The following is a 20,617-nucleotide window of genomic DNA, read 5'->3' on the forward strand; positions in this document are numbered from 1 at the left end:
GAAACTATATTATTTTATATTCCCACCACCAGACAATTTTTGTATCTTCTGGTTAGGATAGGCGTGTGATAGTGAAGGATTAGAGAGAGCCTTCATATACCCCTTCAGCATGCTCCTTGCTTCCTGAGATAAATAAAACTCCCTATCAATTGCCGGAAGAAAATATGCTAAAAGAAAAAAAAAGATGAAGAACTTGACTGACCTTTGAAAACCATATTAGTCACAGTTTGTTGCTCTCTGGTAGGGTACGAAAAAAACCTGGGGGTGCATTTTAGCGGGAACACAAACAAACCATTCTCAACTCCCTAGGAACAGCCAGTCAGAGCTAGGTTCTTATGTGGGTGGGTCGTGTGCCATGCTTAACATTAAATTCGTGCACCGTAAGTCAACGTATAGCGTAAGTTGTGGAATTATTGTCTCAGAAACACTGATTTTTTTTTTTAACACATATTTCCCCTGCATAAGATGTTGATGTGGATTCATTTAGTACAAAACTTAGAATTTTATCGCATCGAAATTACGGCAGTTAATCAGTCAAAAACAAACAAAAAAACAGTAGGGTAAGATACTACACACCAGCACCACACCAACACAACACCATTACATCAACGTCACCTAACCATACCACACCATCACTCCACACCACACCACACCACACCATACCATTACACCATCACACCACCACAAAATCAAGCCACAAAATACCAACATTTGCAATAGCTCATTTCCAACCTCATTTTTTCAGGTTCTGTTTGCAGTATAATTATCCAGTTTGATTCATACCCTTCGTATGTAATACGTTTGTAATAAAAACAAACACTGTTCATAACTCTACAGGTGAAACCCAGAGAATAAAATAATGTATACAGATTTTCCGAATCGGCACCAATATATATATATATATATATATATATATATATATATATATATATATATATATATATATATATATATTATCATTGCTCCAAAAATTTTGGATCAGTTTCATTTCTTGGTGCATCGTCTCCCTCGTGATTTTCCTTTTGCAGCCCGAGCACATTCATCTCCATACATATAAGAGCTACAATATGGATGAAGAGAAAATGAACACCTTGTCTCATTCTTTATATTTATTGGCCAGTTTTTTAATCCCCTTATTTCTTTTATGGAATTTTTACTTGTATGTAAAATTTAGATGTTTTTGCGTTTAACGGCATCCTTATCATAACAATAGAACAATGTCAAGGAGCTGCAAAACGAAAGCAAAAATCTTAAAGCCCCAAATGTTCCTGAAAGCAATCTTAGAAACTAGGAAATGTGATAAGTCAGGTGTGTGGAAGGGTTTTAACAATAAGATTTTAGATGCAAAGTTAAAACAGTTAGATTATTTTCAGACAAAGTTGGGGATTAAATTTAAGAGTCTCAAGGTAAATGGCTACGTGAGGTGGATATCTAACTTCTATTGAAAAAAAAAAAAATTCTTCCAGATTAAATTAAATTGCCTTGTAGCTGCATAAACAAACTCAATAGGAAGTCATATGGTTAGTCTCTCAATGGGATGACCTACTTTACATGTTGTTCTTTCTGGTTCCACACATACTTTTATTTAGGTTAGAGGGAGATTTCTTGTAGTAGTTAGTAGTAGTAGTTAGTAGTAGTAGTTGTACCAGTTGCAACCCCAGGCAAATCTAAATGTGAACCCAGTCGACTGTAGGCTGAAGTTGCACCTCTCCTGCAGTGGCATAGGGAGAGAACTGACGAAGGTTTGACTAATTAGGCAGCTCCACCGCCCATTTATATCGGTGATACCACATGAAGGCGTCCCTCTCCAATTGTAGTGAAGAGGTTAATGAAGAATATAGATAGGTAGATAGATAGATAGATAAATAGATAACTCATGCAACTCTCCTCAGGTGTATAAAATCGTGTGGAGGTTCTACAATTTAACTTTAAAAATGGCATCTAATTGAAGTTGTTGTGGAAAGGAAAAGGAAAAAAGTTGCTCTGCAGTCAACATGGCAGTCGTTAATGAGTCATTAAAATTATACGGTAATTAGATCAATCAAGTGTCATCAGGGTGCCACCGACCGACTGGATGCTGGGTGGAAACATTTTTGCGAGGAGAGAGAGAGAGAGACAGACAGACAGACAGACAGACAGACAGACAAACAGACAGAGACAGAGACAGAGACAGACAGACAGAGAAACAGACACAGACAGACAGACAGACAGACAGATCCCACTTGTCTGATATATTTTTTTTCAACTCTACCGTAGTATATAATGTTTGTTTTATCTCTACGCACATTAAGAAATTTCTCTTCTCACACTCATTCAGTTAACTTTATCATTTTTACTACCACCACTACTACTACTACTACTACTACTAATAATAATAATAATAATAATAATAATATTTATAATAATAATAAAAATACTGCTGCTCCTACTACTACAACTACTACTACTACTACTATTACTACTACTCCTGCTGCTGCTGCTGCTACTACTACTACTACTACTACTTCTACTACTACTACTACTACTACCACCTGTTTGCGGATCACCTTATCATGATCGATCTTATCTTGGCGCAAATTTCTCTCCCTCTGCAGCTTGCATCACATTGCACGGTGGCAGAAATTGACAGCACCACAGCTCTGCATTCTCTCCATAACAACTCTTCTTGACAAGCATCATATTCCAGTGTTAAGCTCTTGTAACAACTCAGCATTCATGATGGAGAGACGGCAGTTTTAGGCAATGTTAGAGAGAGAGAGAGAGAGAGAGAGAGAGAGAGAGAGAGAGAGAGTGTGTATGTGTGTGTGGGCGTGAGTGTGGGTGTGGGTGTGGGTGTGGGTGGGTGGGTGTATTCACTGTTTACCAGTTTGGGTTAAAAATACCATCTCTCCCTCTTCAGTGCTCATTTGTAACAACACATTAGCACTAGAAAATGATGCTAGTCACAGAGAAGTGCTGGGGAAAGAACGTAGACTTACGCTGTTGTCTTTTTCTGTTTTTGAGCTTCGTGAAATAAGCTGCAAATTGACGAAAATCTGAGACAAGTTAGAGTTAAAACTGTATCGCATCATATTCGTGTGTTAATCTGTTGTTGCAGCTCAGCATTCAAGATGGAAAGATGAGAACTAACTTGACCTTAAACTACCGTCTCTCCATCTTGAATGCCGGGTTGTAAGAGCAGATTAACACTAGAATATGAAGCGAGTCACGAAGTTCTGTGGAAACTATATAAAACCGCAGTATTGCCTATTTCTGCCACTGAGCTGCATGAAACAAGTTACAATGGGACGAAAATATGGGCCAGGTTAAGGTGAATGCAAAATGAAAATGCCTCACAAACCTACCTCAAAAAAAAAAAAAAAAAAAAAAAAAAAAAAAGTTACGGTGAAAGGTGACAATTATTTTATGAACTAGCTTACCTCCGCCAAAAAAAAAACGGGGGGGGGGGGAGAGAAACGAAACGAAACGAAAAACTGGGCCAAGTTACGGTGAAAGGTCTATAACGTATCATTGAATTAGTCTCCCTTCTCTGCGAAAAGACTAAATTCTGGGCCAAGATCAGGTGAAAGGACTATAGCATTTCCCTACGGACTGACTGACCGATCACCACGGCGTCAGAGGAGAGACTGAAGACCCACACCACAAATTTAGCCGATGGGGAAAAAGAGCCCTCTAAATAATAAGCAACCACTGACATCCAGCAGCAGAAGGGGTGATTATAGCGTGTGTGTGTGTGTGTGTGTGTGTGTGTGTGTGTGTGTGTGTGTGTGTGTGTGTGTGACAGACAGACGGACCCGGTTATGCAGTCGAAGAGTTCGTTGGGTATACTGTGAACCAGTGACGGAAGTAGGGAGATAGGTATGCAGTGAGGTAATTAGATAGCTCACACATACCCTCTCGCCACGGTCGCTGGGCAGACACGTGGTTATTACATTGCAAGAGGGTCATCATCAAAGCAATGACCCCTATTTTCTATACATCCTCTCTCTTGCGCGGAGTTACCTAACGAATCTCGTGAATCATACAAAATATACGGTACACAGAAAGTAATTATGTATCATTGATATCAACTGTCGCCACATAAGGACTGATTCCTCGTTCTCTCTCTCTTTCTCTCTCTCTCTCTCTCTCTCTCTCTCTCTCTCTCTATCTATATATATATATATATATATATATATATAAATATATATATATAATATGATATATTGTTTGTAATATCTGTCTATCTGGATCTGTTTGTCTATGCACCTATCTCAGAGTTTCTGTGTATATATCTGCCAATCTCTATCTATCCATTTGTTTATCTGTTTATCTTTCATCCATCTGTCTATAGTTATGTATCTGTGTCATCCATCTGTCTCCGTCTGTCTGTGTGCCGGTCTCTCTACCTCACTTTCAGGGATTACTTAACCAAACTAGACACTTGTGCAGCTCCTGCCTTGTATGAAGGGTAGTATCTAATTACTATTATAGCGCTGGCGTCGCCATCGTTCATTTTCTTTGCGCCGTCAGAACTTCGCTCGGCGACTCAAGAGTACCTATCCCATCAGATAAAATAAAACTGAGTGTATTCTTACGCCTTCTCGGCTTCTTGGTGTACTGAGAAAACTATCCTGGACAATTGACCTGACCACTAATCCTGTCCATTTCCTGCCCTTGACCTATGACCTCATTCTCCCAAGAGTTTCCGTCTTCTGGATGGACTTTTTCTGAAATAGGCTCCTAATCCCTGAAAATCACCTAGTCAAAAATAGATCACAGTCGTCCTATTTTTCCTTGAAGTGTCTTTCCACCAAAAATCAAAGCTAAATTTATAATCGCAATGGCCAAGTTACCTGCCACATTTTATATATTATACCCATTCGATAAAATAAAATTGAGTGTATTCCTATCCCTTGTCTGCTCTTTGGTGTACCGAGAAAGCTATCCTGGACAATTTCTATATATTCCTTTGACTCGGCTTCTGTTTGGTTTTCTCAATCTACCCTCGCGATGTTAAAAAAAAAAATAATAACCGATGATAAAAACTGTGTTGACTGTTTAACTTTCTTATTTTCTTCCCAAAAATATTTATTGTCTGCGCTTCTTAATTTTAGAGGTTTGAAAATTGCTTTTGTTTTTTTTTCTCTCTTTTATTACTTTCTCTTCTCATACTCCTTCCGTATTCCTGTTTTCTTTTATGTCTGCTTTATTATAACAGCTTAATGATTTTCTTCAAGTAAATTACTACCCTACCCATTTTTCTTCCCAAACTGTTTGACTCGAAAATTATGTTTCCTTTCAGATCCTAGCTGCATGGATAAGTAAATAGACTGATAGATGAACACATAGACATTGTTGGTGAATAATCATTACATAGCACACACCCTTGCCTCATTCTAAAATTGCCACTGAACCATTACCTCAAAAATTCATCGTCCCTGAGACATGCCTCACTAAGAAAACAAAAATTGAAAACAAAAATTCTTTATTGCATTTCGTTGCTTTCCATGAATACCATACTTAGGAAACTCCTCTGCAACTGTTCTCAGGAAATAATTTCTTAAAATATTCAACTGACATATTGCAAAATATTTCCTCCTACTTCGATCACCTGTGCCTTGTACCAAGGTACAAGTAACTGCAAACGTTAGCCTTTTTTTTTTTTCTAATGTGCTGGTACACCTCTACTCATTCATGACTTCTGTAATACTTTACATAACCATTTAAGTGAGCGGGTTCACTGAGTATCATTAATAATTCTTGATACTCTTTTTCAACGTCTGCTGCTCTCTTCACGAACGGATTCAGTTCTACCATTGTCACATTCTCAGACACCACGACCTTTATGCACCACTTGATCATGTTAGCCAATACCTTCCTCGCGTCATTTTATTCAACAGTTTTTGCAAGAAGTCTTTTCTCCTGTCCCTTAATTCTCCTCCAATGCTCACCATCCAGTCCTTTTCATCTCGTACATTATCCACATTATTACACTCATTCTTACATTATCTAACTTATTTACAATAAAAAGGTTACTAGTTAAAAAAATACATTCGTTTTCCTTCCAAATTAACCCTATATCTTCTCTTTCTCTTTGCTAACTTCTGCCCCCATTTCATCTGAACCCATCTCTATTTTGTTCAGCTTTCAGTAACCTTTCACCAAGTGAGGAATAAAACCAGATGTAATTACTTTCTGTAGTTTTCATGGCCTTATTAAACACTGCCTTCATGAGTTCACTATAATCATGTGCTAATAATTCATCGTACAGGTTAGTACACTTTTTCAAGTTTGTATAGTAAATTAAGCACAAATTTTATTTATGGTGCACAGTACACATTTCACGTGGACCATTGCACATGATAAATGCTATAAAAATATTTGACGGTTCAAAGGGGAAAAATCAAAAGTGATAATTATTTATAGCACAAAACGGTTTCAGCGAATGCCTGAGAGTGATAAAAAAAAATTAAAAAGTCAGGACTGAAATGCAGAATGTATTTAAGGAAACATTTCTTTTTTTTTTTCTAATTATATTGTAGATTTATATAAGTGTGTGTGTGTGTGTGTGTGTGTGTGTGTGTGGTGACTGTGTTGGGTGTGTATATAAGAGATGGTCAGCATCTACCAGTCATCCACTGACTCCACCATGGCTAGCCTGAGGTGTGGAACACGGGTGTGGCTCCTGGTGTGCTGGGTGGCCAGTCTCAGCCACGCCCACATCACACTTGAGAGTTCCCCAGCCAGTGTGCGCCTGGCCGCCCCTCGCTACCCTCACCACCCTCTCCACCTTCAAGTGGACGCCTTCAACCAGCAACACAAACTCACCCTCAAGCCGGCTCCTTCACCCTTCTCTGCCAACTTCAAGCTACAGACGACCACCAGGGACCACCAGGGTCGTCTGCTGCTGCAGGAGGTGGAGGACACCGACAATGACCTCTCCACCATCTATCACGACCCAGACACAGGTGCTGTCGTCAGTGTGGACGGCAGTAGCGTCGAGGGACTGCTGACACCCACGCTGTCCATCAAGCCATCTGCTGACGGAGGACACCAGGCCATCCGCCACCAACCAGTCGATTCAACTAGCGACATTTATGATTACGTTGAACTGCCTCACCACCTCCGATTCAACCAAGAGAACCTCGTTGTTCCTCGAGATGAGGTGAGCATCACACCAGAACTTTTCATCGTTGTTGACAGCGCCATGGCCTCTGCCATTGGCTCGGATGCTAAAGTCAAGGAATATCTCGGTGTCTTCTTTAACGCTGTCAACCGCAGATATGCTAGTATAAAAGACCCTAAAATTCAGATGATTCTCGCTGGTGCTGTCATTATCCGTAACAAAGATGATGAACCCTTTATCACCAAAAATGTTTACCTTGATGATTACATCAATTCATATAAAACTCTCGATGATGTCGCCATCTGGCTTTACAGCAAGAAGGACGAGCTTCCAGCTTATGACTTAGCTTACCTGATGACCGGAATGAACATGGCTAGTAAATCAGGCGATACTGTCAGCGGAGGCATTGTTGGTCTTTCTTGGCTGGGAGCTGCTTGTGTTGAAGATACACAAAAGAACATTTCCGTCAAAACTGCCATGGGTGAAGACAGAGGTGCCTTTTTTTATGGATTCCATACTGCAGCCCATGAACTGGCTCATAATTTAGGCGCACCCCATGATGGCGAGAAATCCACCGAGGCTTGCCCATGGGATGATGGCTACATCATGAGTTATGTAAGTGGGAATGTCAACAATCTCTTCTTCTCAAAATGCTCAGAAGAGAAAATGAAAGCATACGCTTCTTCCAGTCGGGGTGCTTGCTTGCAGAGCATTGCTGTCGGCGAGAAAATACCTATATCATCGAAGCTGCCCGGCGATATTCTGTCCATGGATGAGCAATGCCAGAAAGCCACAGGCCGGAAAAATGCCTATGCCGCCTCGAGTAAAAGTGATAATCAGTTGTGCAGGCAGCTGGATTGCCACTGGATCGCGACTAATAAGAAAGGAACTTTTGTCTTCGGCATTGCATTTTCTGAACCCGCTGGTGAGGGTACTCCTTGCAGACATGGTGGCGTTTGCACGGATGGCACTTGTAAATGAAGCAGTTTGCAATGTCATACAGGGTGGCCCGTGAACAACGCTTCCCTAGAAACTCACGTGACTATCCTGTGTGTTGCGGGGACGGCTCAGTCGGTTAATGCTGGCGTGGGTATGGAATTTGGAGTAGGAAATATATAAATGTCGCAGAGTAGTGGGTGAAACACTGACTGAGCCGTCTCCAGAGCACGTAAGAAATCATCCAGCAGAGTAGAAGTGTAGCGTTACATGAATATGGGCCACCCTGTTTAATGGACCCTGGATCTGACTCAAGAATAAGCATTGATATAATCCTCCTGAATTTCTTTACTACTGTGATTTTTTTTTTCTAATGACCTCCTGATGTGAAATGCAGATAATTTGTTTCGCCACCATAAATTTAACGCAAGTAAAATTAATAGTTTGTTTAAAGCTTATAGAAAATGACAACGACTGGAAACTATTAGAATGCAGCCTTATTATTTAGCCTTCAAAAACTATCTTTAGCTTAATATGTATACAAAATAAAAAACATCTGATCATAAACACTGAAAAATATAACACCTTTAATTTTATTTTTATCTTTGTTTATTTATTTATTTATTTATTTTTTTTGGCTAACATCCAGAACATGATCAGAGCAAAATATCAGATTGGTTGTTTGGTTACGTCATCATCCCGAAGGCACACTTCATCCCGCTTCGTGACAACCTTTCCACTTCATAACAACACACTGACAACGAAAATACTTTGCTAGTAGTCAGGATTATTTTTTGAGTTTTGCTGTTGTGTTTATTGTATTTTTTTCCACTCCTGATGTGCATTGTATACCCGTACTCATACAGCTTAAAGATCAAAGTATTTATAATTTTGTTTTGGTTTTCTGATATGTATAAGAAAATGCTGGGTAAAAAACAAAATAAAGACTAATTATGCATCTCCTTCGACTATCCTTTAAACCCTTCACTAAAATGCTGACTAAGGGAATCAGTTCGTCTGTTGGCAGCACTGATTAAGTATTCCACGACAGCCTTTATTGCCACACCACCAGGAGCGTAGGAACCTGGGGCTAGGCTGTTCAACCCAAATAGTTAGAGTGAGGGTGAACAGTCGCTCGCCCTTGACTGGCATGTGACCTAGAATCCCCAACCTTCCCTTTGGTATAAACCCTCATGGTCCACAAATGGTTAGTGTGCCGAGACCCACTGGTGTCCAAGTGCTTGCTGTATGGTTACCACCCAGCGTTGTAAATTGCATCTTGGTTATAGTAAATTATTATGCTTTCACTCAGAGTTGCTTAAGGTAACACTACATCGAGTGAATGGATGGCGGACGGTCCCCTCCTACCAAAGAGATAAAACATTAGAGGTATAGTTTCACTACAGGAGGCAATGACAGTTGTTTCTGAACCTGTGACCGCAAAAGGGAATTCCTAAAATTGAGAAGGTGGTCTGGTGTTAGCAAGAATAAACTCTCTCTCTCTCTCTCTCTCTCTCTCTCTCTCTCTCTCTCTCTCTCTCTCTCTCTCTCTCTCTCTCTCTCTCTCTCTCTCTCTCTCTCTCTCTCTCTCTCTCTCTCTCTCTCTCTCTCAATCAATCAATCTATCTATCTAGCAGGTCATTAGTGTAGTCATAGGTCACCGCCATCACTGTGCCGCAACTATCGTACAGTCGGATGCAAAAGTACTGTCGTTTCCCGTGCTGCTTTCTCTCCATGGGTAAAATTAACCTCATAAATCTGCAGCAATTGGCACTAGTGACTTTATTTGGCCACGTAACAGTGCCAACAGTGCCATCAGTGCCATTTGTTTCGAATTCACCACACTCACTTACACAGTCCATGGAGAGAGAAGTGGGAGAAAAGACAGGAACTTTTTTTTGCCCACTGTAGCCTACATTCATTTGAACTAGATGGGTTTTTCTTCCTTTCTTTCTTTCTTTTTTTTTTTGTGGCTCAAACACTAAGAGTAGACAATACTTTAGTGCTATATCCTTTTCATGGCACTTCTTCGTGACTGGCATCGTTATCCACCGTTAAATCTCTTGGTATAGGCCAGCGTTCAAGATGGAGAGAGGGTGATTTTACGCCCAGTTAAGGTGAACAGAGTATAACAACTTGTGAACGCAATTTCTTCTACTTAATTATCGCCACTTACTGTACATACGATTTTTCATCTTCAGAGAGATATTTCGAACTGAAGGCAATTCCTTTCTCATATCCTTTGACTAATGCAAGAAAGCCTTGGTTTAACCTCGCTTGTTCTAATGCTGTCCACAACAAGGAGAGGGCCTATAAAAGGTACCGGAGCCAACTCACCCCTGAATCACATCTTTCTTATGTTTCTGCCCAGAATTGTGCTAAGTCTGTTCTTGGCTCTGCTAAAAATAATTTCATCCTTACTAAATGCTCTCAACTCTCCAACTCGAATTCTTCCCGCTCCTTCTGGCACCTTGCAAAAAACCTTTCTAACAACTTTACCTCATCATTCTTCCCTCCTCTTTTCCACTCTGATGGTTCTGTAGCTATTTCTTCTACTGATAAAGCAGATCTCTTCACTCAGACTTTCTCCTCCAATTCCACCTTAGACGATTCCGGAGCTGTTCCTCCATCATTTCCCCCCTCTGACTTCCTCATGGCTGACATTAAAATTTCCTCAGCTGATGTATTTTCTGCCATCACTGGCCTCAGTACTAACAAGGCATATGGGCCTGATGGAGTCCCTTCTGTTGTCCTCAAGAACTGTGCTTCTGTGCTTAAACCCTGCCTAGGTAAACTCTTTCGCCTTTGTCTGTCAACTTGTACCTTTCCTTCTTGCTGATATTTTGCTCTCATTCAGCCAGTCCCAAAGAAGGGTGACCATTCCGAACCCTCTAACTACCGCCCGATTGCTTTAACATCGTGTGTCTCAAAAGTTTTCGAGCCCATTCTTAACAGAAAAACTTTAAGGCATCTTTCCTTTCTCAACCTTCTCTCTGATCGTCAGTATGGGTTCCGTCAGGGACGCTCCACTGGCGATCTTCTCACCTACCTTTCATACTCCAGGTCATCCTCCTTTCGGGACTTTGGCGAAAGCTTTGCCATTGCACTTGACATCTCAAAGGCTTTTGATCGAGTCTGGCATAAATCTTTAATTTCCAAACTGCCCTCTTACGTTCTCTATCCTTCTATCTGTGCCTTCATCTCTAGCTTCCTTTCTGGTCGTTCTATAGCCGCTGTTGTAGACGGCCACCGTTCTTCTCCTAGATCTATCAACAGTGGTGTTCCTCAGGGCTCTGTCCTATCACCAACTCTCTTCCTTTTATCCATCAATGACCTTCTAAGCTGTACATCTAACCCTATCCACTCATACTCTGATGATTCCACCCTTCACCTTTCCATTCGGTTCCCGCTACGCCCATCTCAGCAATTACTTCAACAAACAAGGGATGAGACCAAGGCACATCTAATGTCTGACTTGGCTCGTATCTCTGACTGGGGCAAAAATAATTTAGTTGTTTTTAATGCGTCAAAAACTCAGTTGTTATACTTATCAACCCGACAAAATCTTCCACAGGAGTACCCACTAATATTTGATAATATCCAGTTCAATCCTGCATCATCCTTGAACATGCTTGGGGTTTCATTCACTCGGGATTTTTCTTGGAAAGATCATATTACATCTTTTGTAAAATCTGCTTCCAAGAGGTTGTGTGTGCTAAGCCGACTCCGTTCCTTCTTTACCCCTGCACAGTTGTTGACCTTATACACGGGTTATATTAGCCTCTGTGTAGAGTACAACTCTCATGTGTGGGGAGGCTCCCCACATGCAGCTCTTCTCAATAGGGTGGAGTCAAAGGCTTCTCGTCTCTTTAACGCTCCTCCTTTTACTGTCTTCCTTCAACCTCTTTCTTTTCGCCGCAATGTTGCATCATTATCTCGTTTCTATCGTTACTTCAATGGTCACTGCTTGTCTGAACCGTCTGCTTGTAGCCTTCCACCTCTACGATGGGCGCGTAGCACCCGTCTAGCAACAAACTCTCATCCCTTTTCTGTCTAACTCTCTAATGCAAGGGTTAACCGTTACTCCCAGTCCTTCATTTATGCAACAGATCAGCTCTGGAACTGTCTCCCTTTGTCTGCATTTCCTGCTTTTCATGATCTCCAGTCTTTCAAACGCAGTGTGTCCAGGCATCTAGAAATGAACGGATCTTGAATTTGGCTCTCTTTTGTATTGTTTTTGTTTTCTTGGCAGGAACGGTTTGCGAGCTCCTGGCCTTTGGTTCCTTATTCCTCGCATAAAGAAAAAAATCAGAGAGAGGCCTTCAGGAGTTCATCTGACCTTCATCCCTTCAGCAGCAGTGAATCCAGAGTCTTATATCCATTTCAGTGTGGTGTTGGATGTGTAAGTTCTGTGCATACTTACGGTGAATAATTTAGGGGCATTCAACAGCGTTAGAATGTTGGTGACTTTAATCCATTTGCACTTTTACTTCGTCCTTCAGAGTTTGTGTGTGTGTGTGTGTGTGTGTGTGTGTGTGTGTGTGTGTGTGTGTGTGTGTGTGTGTGTGTGATCTTTATTGAAAAAAAAGAACAGACAACAATGTGGCCACAAGTGATATGCTAGTAGACAAGGTGGGCCATCTATCACGCTCCTCTTCCACTCTCCCGGACGATTTCTGGTGTGTTGTGAGGTTATCTGTGTCTGTCTTGCATTAGTCATTCATTTTCTACTGTCACTCCCACACCCACGCCCACACCAGCAGACTGAGCCGTCCCCACGACACATGAGATACCATCAAGTGAGGGGGACGCTATTTACGGGCAGCTCTGTGGAACAATAAAAATAATAAAAAATTCTGCTCCTCATGAAGGCCCGGGTGGTGGTGATGGTGGTAGTGGTAGTGGTGGTGGTAGTGGTGATGGTGGTGGTGGTGATGGTGGTAGTGGTGGTGATGGTGGTAGTGGTGATGGTGGTAGTGGTAGTGGTGGTGATGGTGGTGGTGGTGGTGGTGGTGGTAGTGGTAGTGGTGGTGATGGTGGTGGTGGTGGTGGTGGTGGTAGTGGTAGTGGTGGTGATGGTGGTAGTGGTGGTGGTGGTGGTGGTAGTGGTAGTGGTGGTGGTGGTGGTGGTGGTGATGGTGGTAGTGGTGGTGGTGGTGGTGGTGGTAGTGGTAGTGGTGGTGGTGGTGATGGTGGTAGTGGTGATGGTAGTGGTGGTAGTGGTGGTGGTGGTGGTGGTGGTGGTGGTGGTAGTGGTAGTGGTAGTGGTAGTGGTAGTGGTAGTGGTGGTAGTGGTAGTGGTGGTGGTGGTGGTGGTGGTGGTGGTGGTAGTGGTAGTGGTGGTGGTGGTGGTGGTAGTGGTGGTGGTAGTGGTGGTGGTGGTGGTGGTGGTGGTAGTGATGATGGTAGTGGTGGTGGTGGTAGTGGTTGTGGTGGTGGTGATACCAAACTCTTCCTTCATAACTAAAGATGTAATGAAGAAATATTTTTTTTTTTATAAAGAGGTTACTTAGGCCATACGACGTTTACTCTAACCTGGCAAACTCCCTAACCCCCTGTCAGCCCAGGCGATGACCAGGTGTTGTCAGAATGAAGGGTTGATTTGTCTAGCAACCAAGGAGATTCATTCCTACCTTGTAACTTGGACTCATCGAAGCCCATGCATCCATAACCTTGTATTCGAGCTATAAAAGTGGTCCAGTTAAGTCAGATGAAAACAAACGTATCAGATAGCCGCTGTTCTCTCTGTTACTCGCTTCGAAGGATTTATTATAGGCAATATTAGATACTCATAAGGTAGCGTTGATTTCCTTAACCTGATTCTTACATTGATACATTTCAGTTTTGTGTGTGTGTGTGTGTGTGTGTGTGTGTGTGTAGAAAGTGGGAATAGGCGATAACATAGAATGAGAGGGATTTTTGTTCCCTCTGAGATTTTCCAGTTGACATCCATTCTTCTAACAAAGATATAAATTAAAAAGTACAGTTAAAATAATCTTCATAAACCCCTTCATTAATGAGATGTCTTCATAGCATTCATATCACTACATAATTTTAGTCACGTGAGGGCAAACGGTTAATGTGCTAAAAATAAATATACCCTTTTCGTCTATTTCCTGCTTATTTCACGCATTTCATTTGCAGAAAAAGACAGTGCTGCGGCTTTACCTCCTTTTCATGTCACTCCTTTGCCACTATACCCATTTTGGCACTAACTTGGCCTAACATTGCCATCTATCCTTCATGAATATTGTGTTGTGGGAATGTATTAGCACTTGAAAATGACGCCAGACACGAATATATGGTGTGGAGGGGTTGTAGAGTCATAATATTCTCATTCTGCCACTGAGCTACGTGAAAGGACGAAAATCTGGGCCAAGTTAGAGTAAAAGGAGTGTAGGTTCCTGTTCTAGTGTTAATCTAGTGTTACAACTCGGCATTCAGGATAGAGAGATGTCAATTTTAGGCCACGTTAGAGCAAAAACAAACTTATTTAACAAAAGGAAATATCAAACTTATCAACACAAGTAGAGCAAATAATGACAATACATAAACACAAACTAACCCACTTTGAAATCTATTATACTCCTTTCACCCTAACAGAACTTAAAATTGCCATCCCTCCACCAGAATATGATGCTAGTCTCGAAGAAGTGCTATGGGATGGATGCAGTGCCTTAATGTTGTTGTATTCTGCCATTGAGCTCCGTGGAATAAACTACCAAAGGACGAAAATATGGGCCAGCTTAAAGAGAAAAGAGTAAAAACTAAAATATTTCAATAACAGCAAAAAAATAAAAATAAAAAAAACTCCGGACGACCTGCTTCTGAACAAATCGTCAGAGAGAGAGACAGACAGAGAGAGAGAGAGAGACAGACAGACAGACAGACAGACAGAAGGCAGAGTAGTTGTGTAGCGAAACTGGATAGAAACAGCAAGTGTCTGAGTTTACTTATGTAACCCCAAGAAAGAGAGTGAACGCAAAGAAAACGAGGGGTCGGCTCCAGTGATGACCCTCATTTGATTTAATCACTTTTCAATTCCAGTTGATTAAATTGCTGTATAAATTATTAGAGTGACAGATATATAGATAGTTATATATGTGGTGTATTTATCACGGGTCACACTGAGCAGCAATCCAGGTGCCAGGTACGAAAGAAGTTAATAATTAGCCAGTGACACTTTTTCGCACCCTTGCTGGGGGTGGGATTGCCGAGTGGGGAGAGCCTTCATCTTTACCTTATATATTTTTTTTTCACTATCAGAACAGGAACGTGTACCTATCAAGTTCATTCACGGTACCTCTTCAGCATGGGTCTTAATACCTTTCGAGATACTGCCTTTCCTTGTAACTCCTTGTGTCTTATAACTTTGGTCTTCTGTAAAACCAGCCAAATATCCACACTGATGAGATCTATAAACCAAACCCGACCATTTTCTTTCATTTTTTTTCACAACTGTTTCGATGTTTGATAATAGCGTTGCCAAAAATTCAGGCTTATGATACATTATATTACTCCAGTGAGAGGCGCTGAGAGGGACGCCTTCATGTGGTGGCACCGATATAACTGCGCAGCTCTAGTGCCAGGTTATACAAGCATCCTTCCCTATCCCCCGAGTGAAGGATGGTGGGATACAGGTGGGATGCAGTTCACTGGGTTCATGTTTCTTATGAACTTGGGGCTACTACTGTTACTGCTAATAATGATACAACAAATACAAATACCATACTACCACGCCCTACTACTCCACTACAAGAACTACTACTACTACTACTGCTTACTAATACTATTGTTTCCTCTGTGTGTGTGTGTGTGTGTGTGTGTGTGTGTGTGTGTGTCAGTGTAAGTCAGGACAGTGATAGGTGTAGTCGTCATAATCTGTGTGTGTGTGTGTGTGTGTGTGTGTGTGTGTGTGTGTGTGTGTGTGTGTGTGTGTGTGTGGACAATATTAGGAATCATCATCTTCATCATCATCATCGTCATCATCATCATCACTGTCATCTTCATCATCATCATCATCATCAGCTCATGCCGACACACTGCAATATAAAGGTCTCTTCCAAACTTTTTATCTCTGAAGTATCGACATAAACTTTCCTACTGAACCTGACTTAGGCCTCCAAGCGCATCCTTTTATGGCGGACATGCAGCAGTCGTCTACCAGCGCTTTCTCTCTCTCTCTCTCTCTCTCTCTCTCTCTCTCTCTCTCTCTCTCTCTCTCTCTCTCTCTCTCTCTCTCTTTCGATTTTTTGCTTAATCTCAATTTTTTTCATTCACTATTCTCAGATTTTTATGTCTGTAGCTCGTCATTCCATTATTTCTCTTGTTCTTGTTCTTGGTGGTGGTTCATCTGGACGCAAACCCAGTGGAATATGGGGCGACTGGGGTAAACCGGAAATCAGTAAGACCTGTTCGTGAAGGTCTTAAAGCTGTTTCGTGTAGACCATGACGTGCGGCGTGGCAGGTGCGAGAACAAAGGTAGTGAGTGAGGTTTTTCATGTAACAGCAAACATTGTGTGTGTGTGTGTGTGTGTGTGTGTGTGTGTGTGTGTGTGTGTGTGTGTGTGTGTGTGTGTGTGTGTGCGTGAAGAGATAGATAATTTATTCGTTATTTATTTGTTACTTATTTACTTCTTTGTTTATATTTTATTTGTTTTTAGTTATTTATTTTTATTTATTTACCATCCATCCATCCTGATGTATGTTGAACTGAATGTTCTTATTTCTTACAGTATGCAGAGTCTACTGTAATTACTTTGTGTCGTTAGGTTGTAAACACTTGTCTTTTACTTTACCATTACTTGAGGGGCATTCATTGGAGCGCATCTCTCCTACAAGGGCAGCGTAATTTCCAAACCACTTTTCATAATGGGTTAGGTTTTCTTATTATTCTTTAGGGTTTCGCTATGTTTTCAGGATTCAGAATCTGTAATTCGCTCCGGATCGATCCCCAAAGTTATTCGACTGTTCCCTGGGACATGGGCCATCTATCCATCCATCCATCCATCCATCATCCAATCCTACATTGCCCCATGAGAAGCGTAGGAGCCCAGGGCAAGGCAGTTGGTCCCGACATTTAAGACGAGAGTGACCAGCCTCACTCATCCTTGAGTGGCATTACATGAGCAATCATCCCCAACCATCCCTTGGATATAAACCTTCACCGGCTCAATTCGTACCCACTAAACCACCAGGCGCCAAAATTTGGTTATATGGTTACCACCCAGCGTAGTAAATGGTTTCCTGGTGTACAGGAAACCATTTGGCTTGTCATTCACTGTAGTCACCCACAGACAGAAGGAAGAGGAAAGAATGAGGGAAAGAAAGACAGAAGAGGGAGTGTAAAGTCACCCATTGGCAGAAGGACAAGGAAAGAATGAAGGAAAGAAAGACAGAAGAGGATGGAAGGAAAGAAGGATGGAGGAGAGGAAAGGGCAGACACCCGACAGCAGCACTACATTGAGTGAGTGGATGGTGAGCGTCCCCACCTACCTCAGGCATGGGCTATCTACCCACCAAATTTTATCCAAATCTCTCGTTTAGTTTTTGAGTACTCATGGTACCAGACAAACTAACTAACAGACTAACAAACGAACAGAGATGAAAACACATTCTCCTTGTCAGAGAGTACAATGATAGGTGGTGGCCACCATTATCCACTCACTTAATGTAGTGCTGCCCACTTCCTCTTTAGGTGACTCTAAACTAAATCAAAATCTTAATCGTTTTCCTGTAGCCCAGCACACCATTTGCCACACTGGATGGTAACCGTTTAACCAAATATCGGGGTGATGTGAAGACTACTATGACGCCCCTGTTAACTGGTTGGAGAGATACAAATGCGGTGTCCTTCCGGGAACCAAATCTCCACTTCCCCGCGCCTCGATATGGTGAGACGCTGTCCATCTCAAGGGAACACTGGTTCACTGCATGGGATGCCCCTGCACGGGCGATTTCTGGCCTGCCGTTGATGGGTCTGCTCGACGAGACGGACCGGGGTTACTCTACTACTACTACTACTACTGCTACTACTGCTACTACTACTACTACTACTACTACTACTACTACTAATAATAATAATAATAATAATAATAATAATACTTCTTCTTTGTCTTCTTAACCATGAAACCAACATATAAATGGACCAATAAAAACTAACGCATTTTAATTTTTCATGAAGATCCTTCCTTAAAAAAGTTACAGCTCTCAGAAATGGCAGCCAAAAATCATTTATGTTTTCATTCACTTGCAATATACTGCTGCTAAATTATAGTTATCATCAGTCTTTAAGTAATCAGTAAACTAAAGAACCAAACAAAACATGCTGAATTACATCTCCACTGTATGCTTATAAATCATATAAGTACTCATTCGCATAGAGGTTGTTTACATTGAGTAAAAGAAATTAATGATTATTACGTAGCTGCTTTGGCAGCTCGACATAATCATTAATGTAGTTGGCCGGATCGACTGGTTGGTGGCGGATGGCCTGGTGTCCGTCAGCAGATGGCTTGATGGACAGCGTGGGTGTGAGCAGTCCCTCGACGCTACTGCCGTCCACACTGACGACAGCACCTGTGTCTGGGTCGTGATAGAATTGGCGGAGAGGTCGTTGTCAGCAACCTTCACCTCCTGCAGCAGCAGACCACCCTGGTGGTCTTTGGTGGTCGTCTGTAGCTTGAAGCTGGCAGCAAAGGGTGAAGGAGCCGGCTTGAGGGTGAGTTGTGTTGCTGGTTGAAGGCGTCCACTTGAAGGTGGAGAGGGTGGTGAGGGGAGCGAGGGGCGGCCAGGCGCACACTGGCTGGGGAACTCTCAAGCGTGATGTGGGCGTGGCTGAGACCGGCCGCCCAGCACACATGAGTCACACATTTGTTCCACACCTCACGCCAGCCATGGTTAATTGGATATATGCTGGTCATCTCTTATGTACACCTGAACGCCCAAAGCCAAAAAGGAAAGCATTCAGCAGTGGTAAATATGCGACGAATGTTCTTTCACAGCAGTATTCAAACGCCGCAATAAAATGTTTGGACGAGTGAAAAGCTTTTTCCTGTTACTAATTTCAGATTTTTCAAGAGCACTGAATAGAACTATTTACCTTCCATTTGCCCAGCTGAAGGTAGGCCGCCAAGGCCACAATATTATAGTTTTTGTGAAATAATTTATAACATCCGTGTCATTTGTTGTTTAAAGGCTTTCTCACACAGAGGACTGCATATGGCACTTTTTATTGTCTGTCTTTCCAGTAGTGTGTGTGTATATATATATATATATATATATATATATATATATATATATATATATATATATATATATATATATATATATATATATATATAACTAATTTTACCATAAAATGGCATCTTAACATATTTCATCAACTTAGGTACATCACATTTCTTTCTATAGTCCTGTGACAGCCTGTTGCTAAGAAATTTCTTAAGAATACAGTCAAACAATTCTTGCTTATAGTTGTTACTTACAAAATAGCTTCTCAATTTACATATTTCCTCATGAAAAGTCATATAGCTGGAGCAGATATCATAGGCCCTATTTAGCAAGGTTTTGACTGAATTAATCTTATAGATCCGAGGGCAAAAACTAAACCAACTTAATCCAAGACCTGTGTATGTAGGTTTTCTATAGACCCCAGTAACTAACCCACTACCAGACTTTGTAATAAGAATGTCCAAAAATGACAGTGAACCATTATTTTCCTTTTCACACGTAAACCTTATGTTTTTATGCCTACTATTCAAATACTGGAAATATGTAAATTGAGAAGCTATTTTGTAAGTAACAACTATAAGCAAGAATTATTTGACTGTATTCTTAAGAAATTTCTTAGCAACAGGCTGTCACAGGACTATAGAAAGAAATGTGATGTATCTAAGTTGATGATATATATATATATATATATATATATATATATATATATATATATATATATATATATATATATATATATAAGAAAAATTCAAGTGACGTCACAGACCTTAACAAAATATCACAAATAGCTTCATTTTATTTAACTTTCTTGGAAAATGAAGAACAGAGAGACGGCACAGTTCTGAAGTCCGAAAAAGAACTAGAAATGATTCAGAAATATTCGAGGTAGGTTACAGAACGCAGACGCTCAACAGCATCCGAAAAAAAACATCGGAAATGTCTATCTATCTATCTATTGCCAGACGCCTTAATCCCATACGGGGTGGCCAAAAACAAATCGCTTCCACGTCGCCCTGTCCCCCGCCAATTCACTGCCCTGCTTCCAGCTCGCACCCTCCTCTCTCACAAGCCTCTCCACTTCATCCCTCCATCTCATCCTTGGCCTCCCCCTCCCTCTCTCCCCCTCCACCTTATTCACATACACTCTCTTCGTCAGTCTCTCACTCTCCATCCTCTCCACATGGCCAAACCACCTGTGTGTTTCTCCTAACGCTTTCTATCACATCCACATCCACACCACAACGCTCCTTCACATCCTCATTTGTCAGTCTGTCTCTCCATGTGACTCCACAGGCTCCTGTCAAATAACTGATTTCCACTGCTCTCACTCTTGACTTGTGT

General features: G+C 41.4%; 1 protein-coding gene across 1 annotated transcript; it reads left to right on the forward strand.

Moving 5' to 3' along the window:
* Window positions 1–6,595: 6,595 nt before the first annotated feature.
* On the forward strand, window positions 6,596–8,089 carry LOC145396574 (A disintegrin and metalloproteinase with thrombospondin motifs like). Its single transcript, XM_080269949.1, has one exon. It carries the CDS (start codon window positions 6,596–6,598, stop codon window positions 8,087–8,089), a length of 1,494 nt encoding a protein of 497 aa, XP_080126075.1.
* The last annotated feature ends 12,528 nt before the right edge of the window (window positions 8,090–20,617 follow it).

The sequence above is a fragment of the Coenobita brevimanus genome, chromosome 38 (assembly GCF_032717465.1).
Source record: "Coenobita brevimanus isolate Jiangsu-jjx chromosome 38, ASM3271746v2, whole genome shotgun sequence".
NCBI lineage: Eukaryota > Metazoa > Arthropoda > Malacostraca > Decapoda > Coenobitidae > Coenobita > Coenobita brevimanus.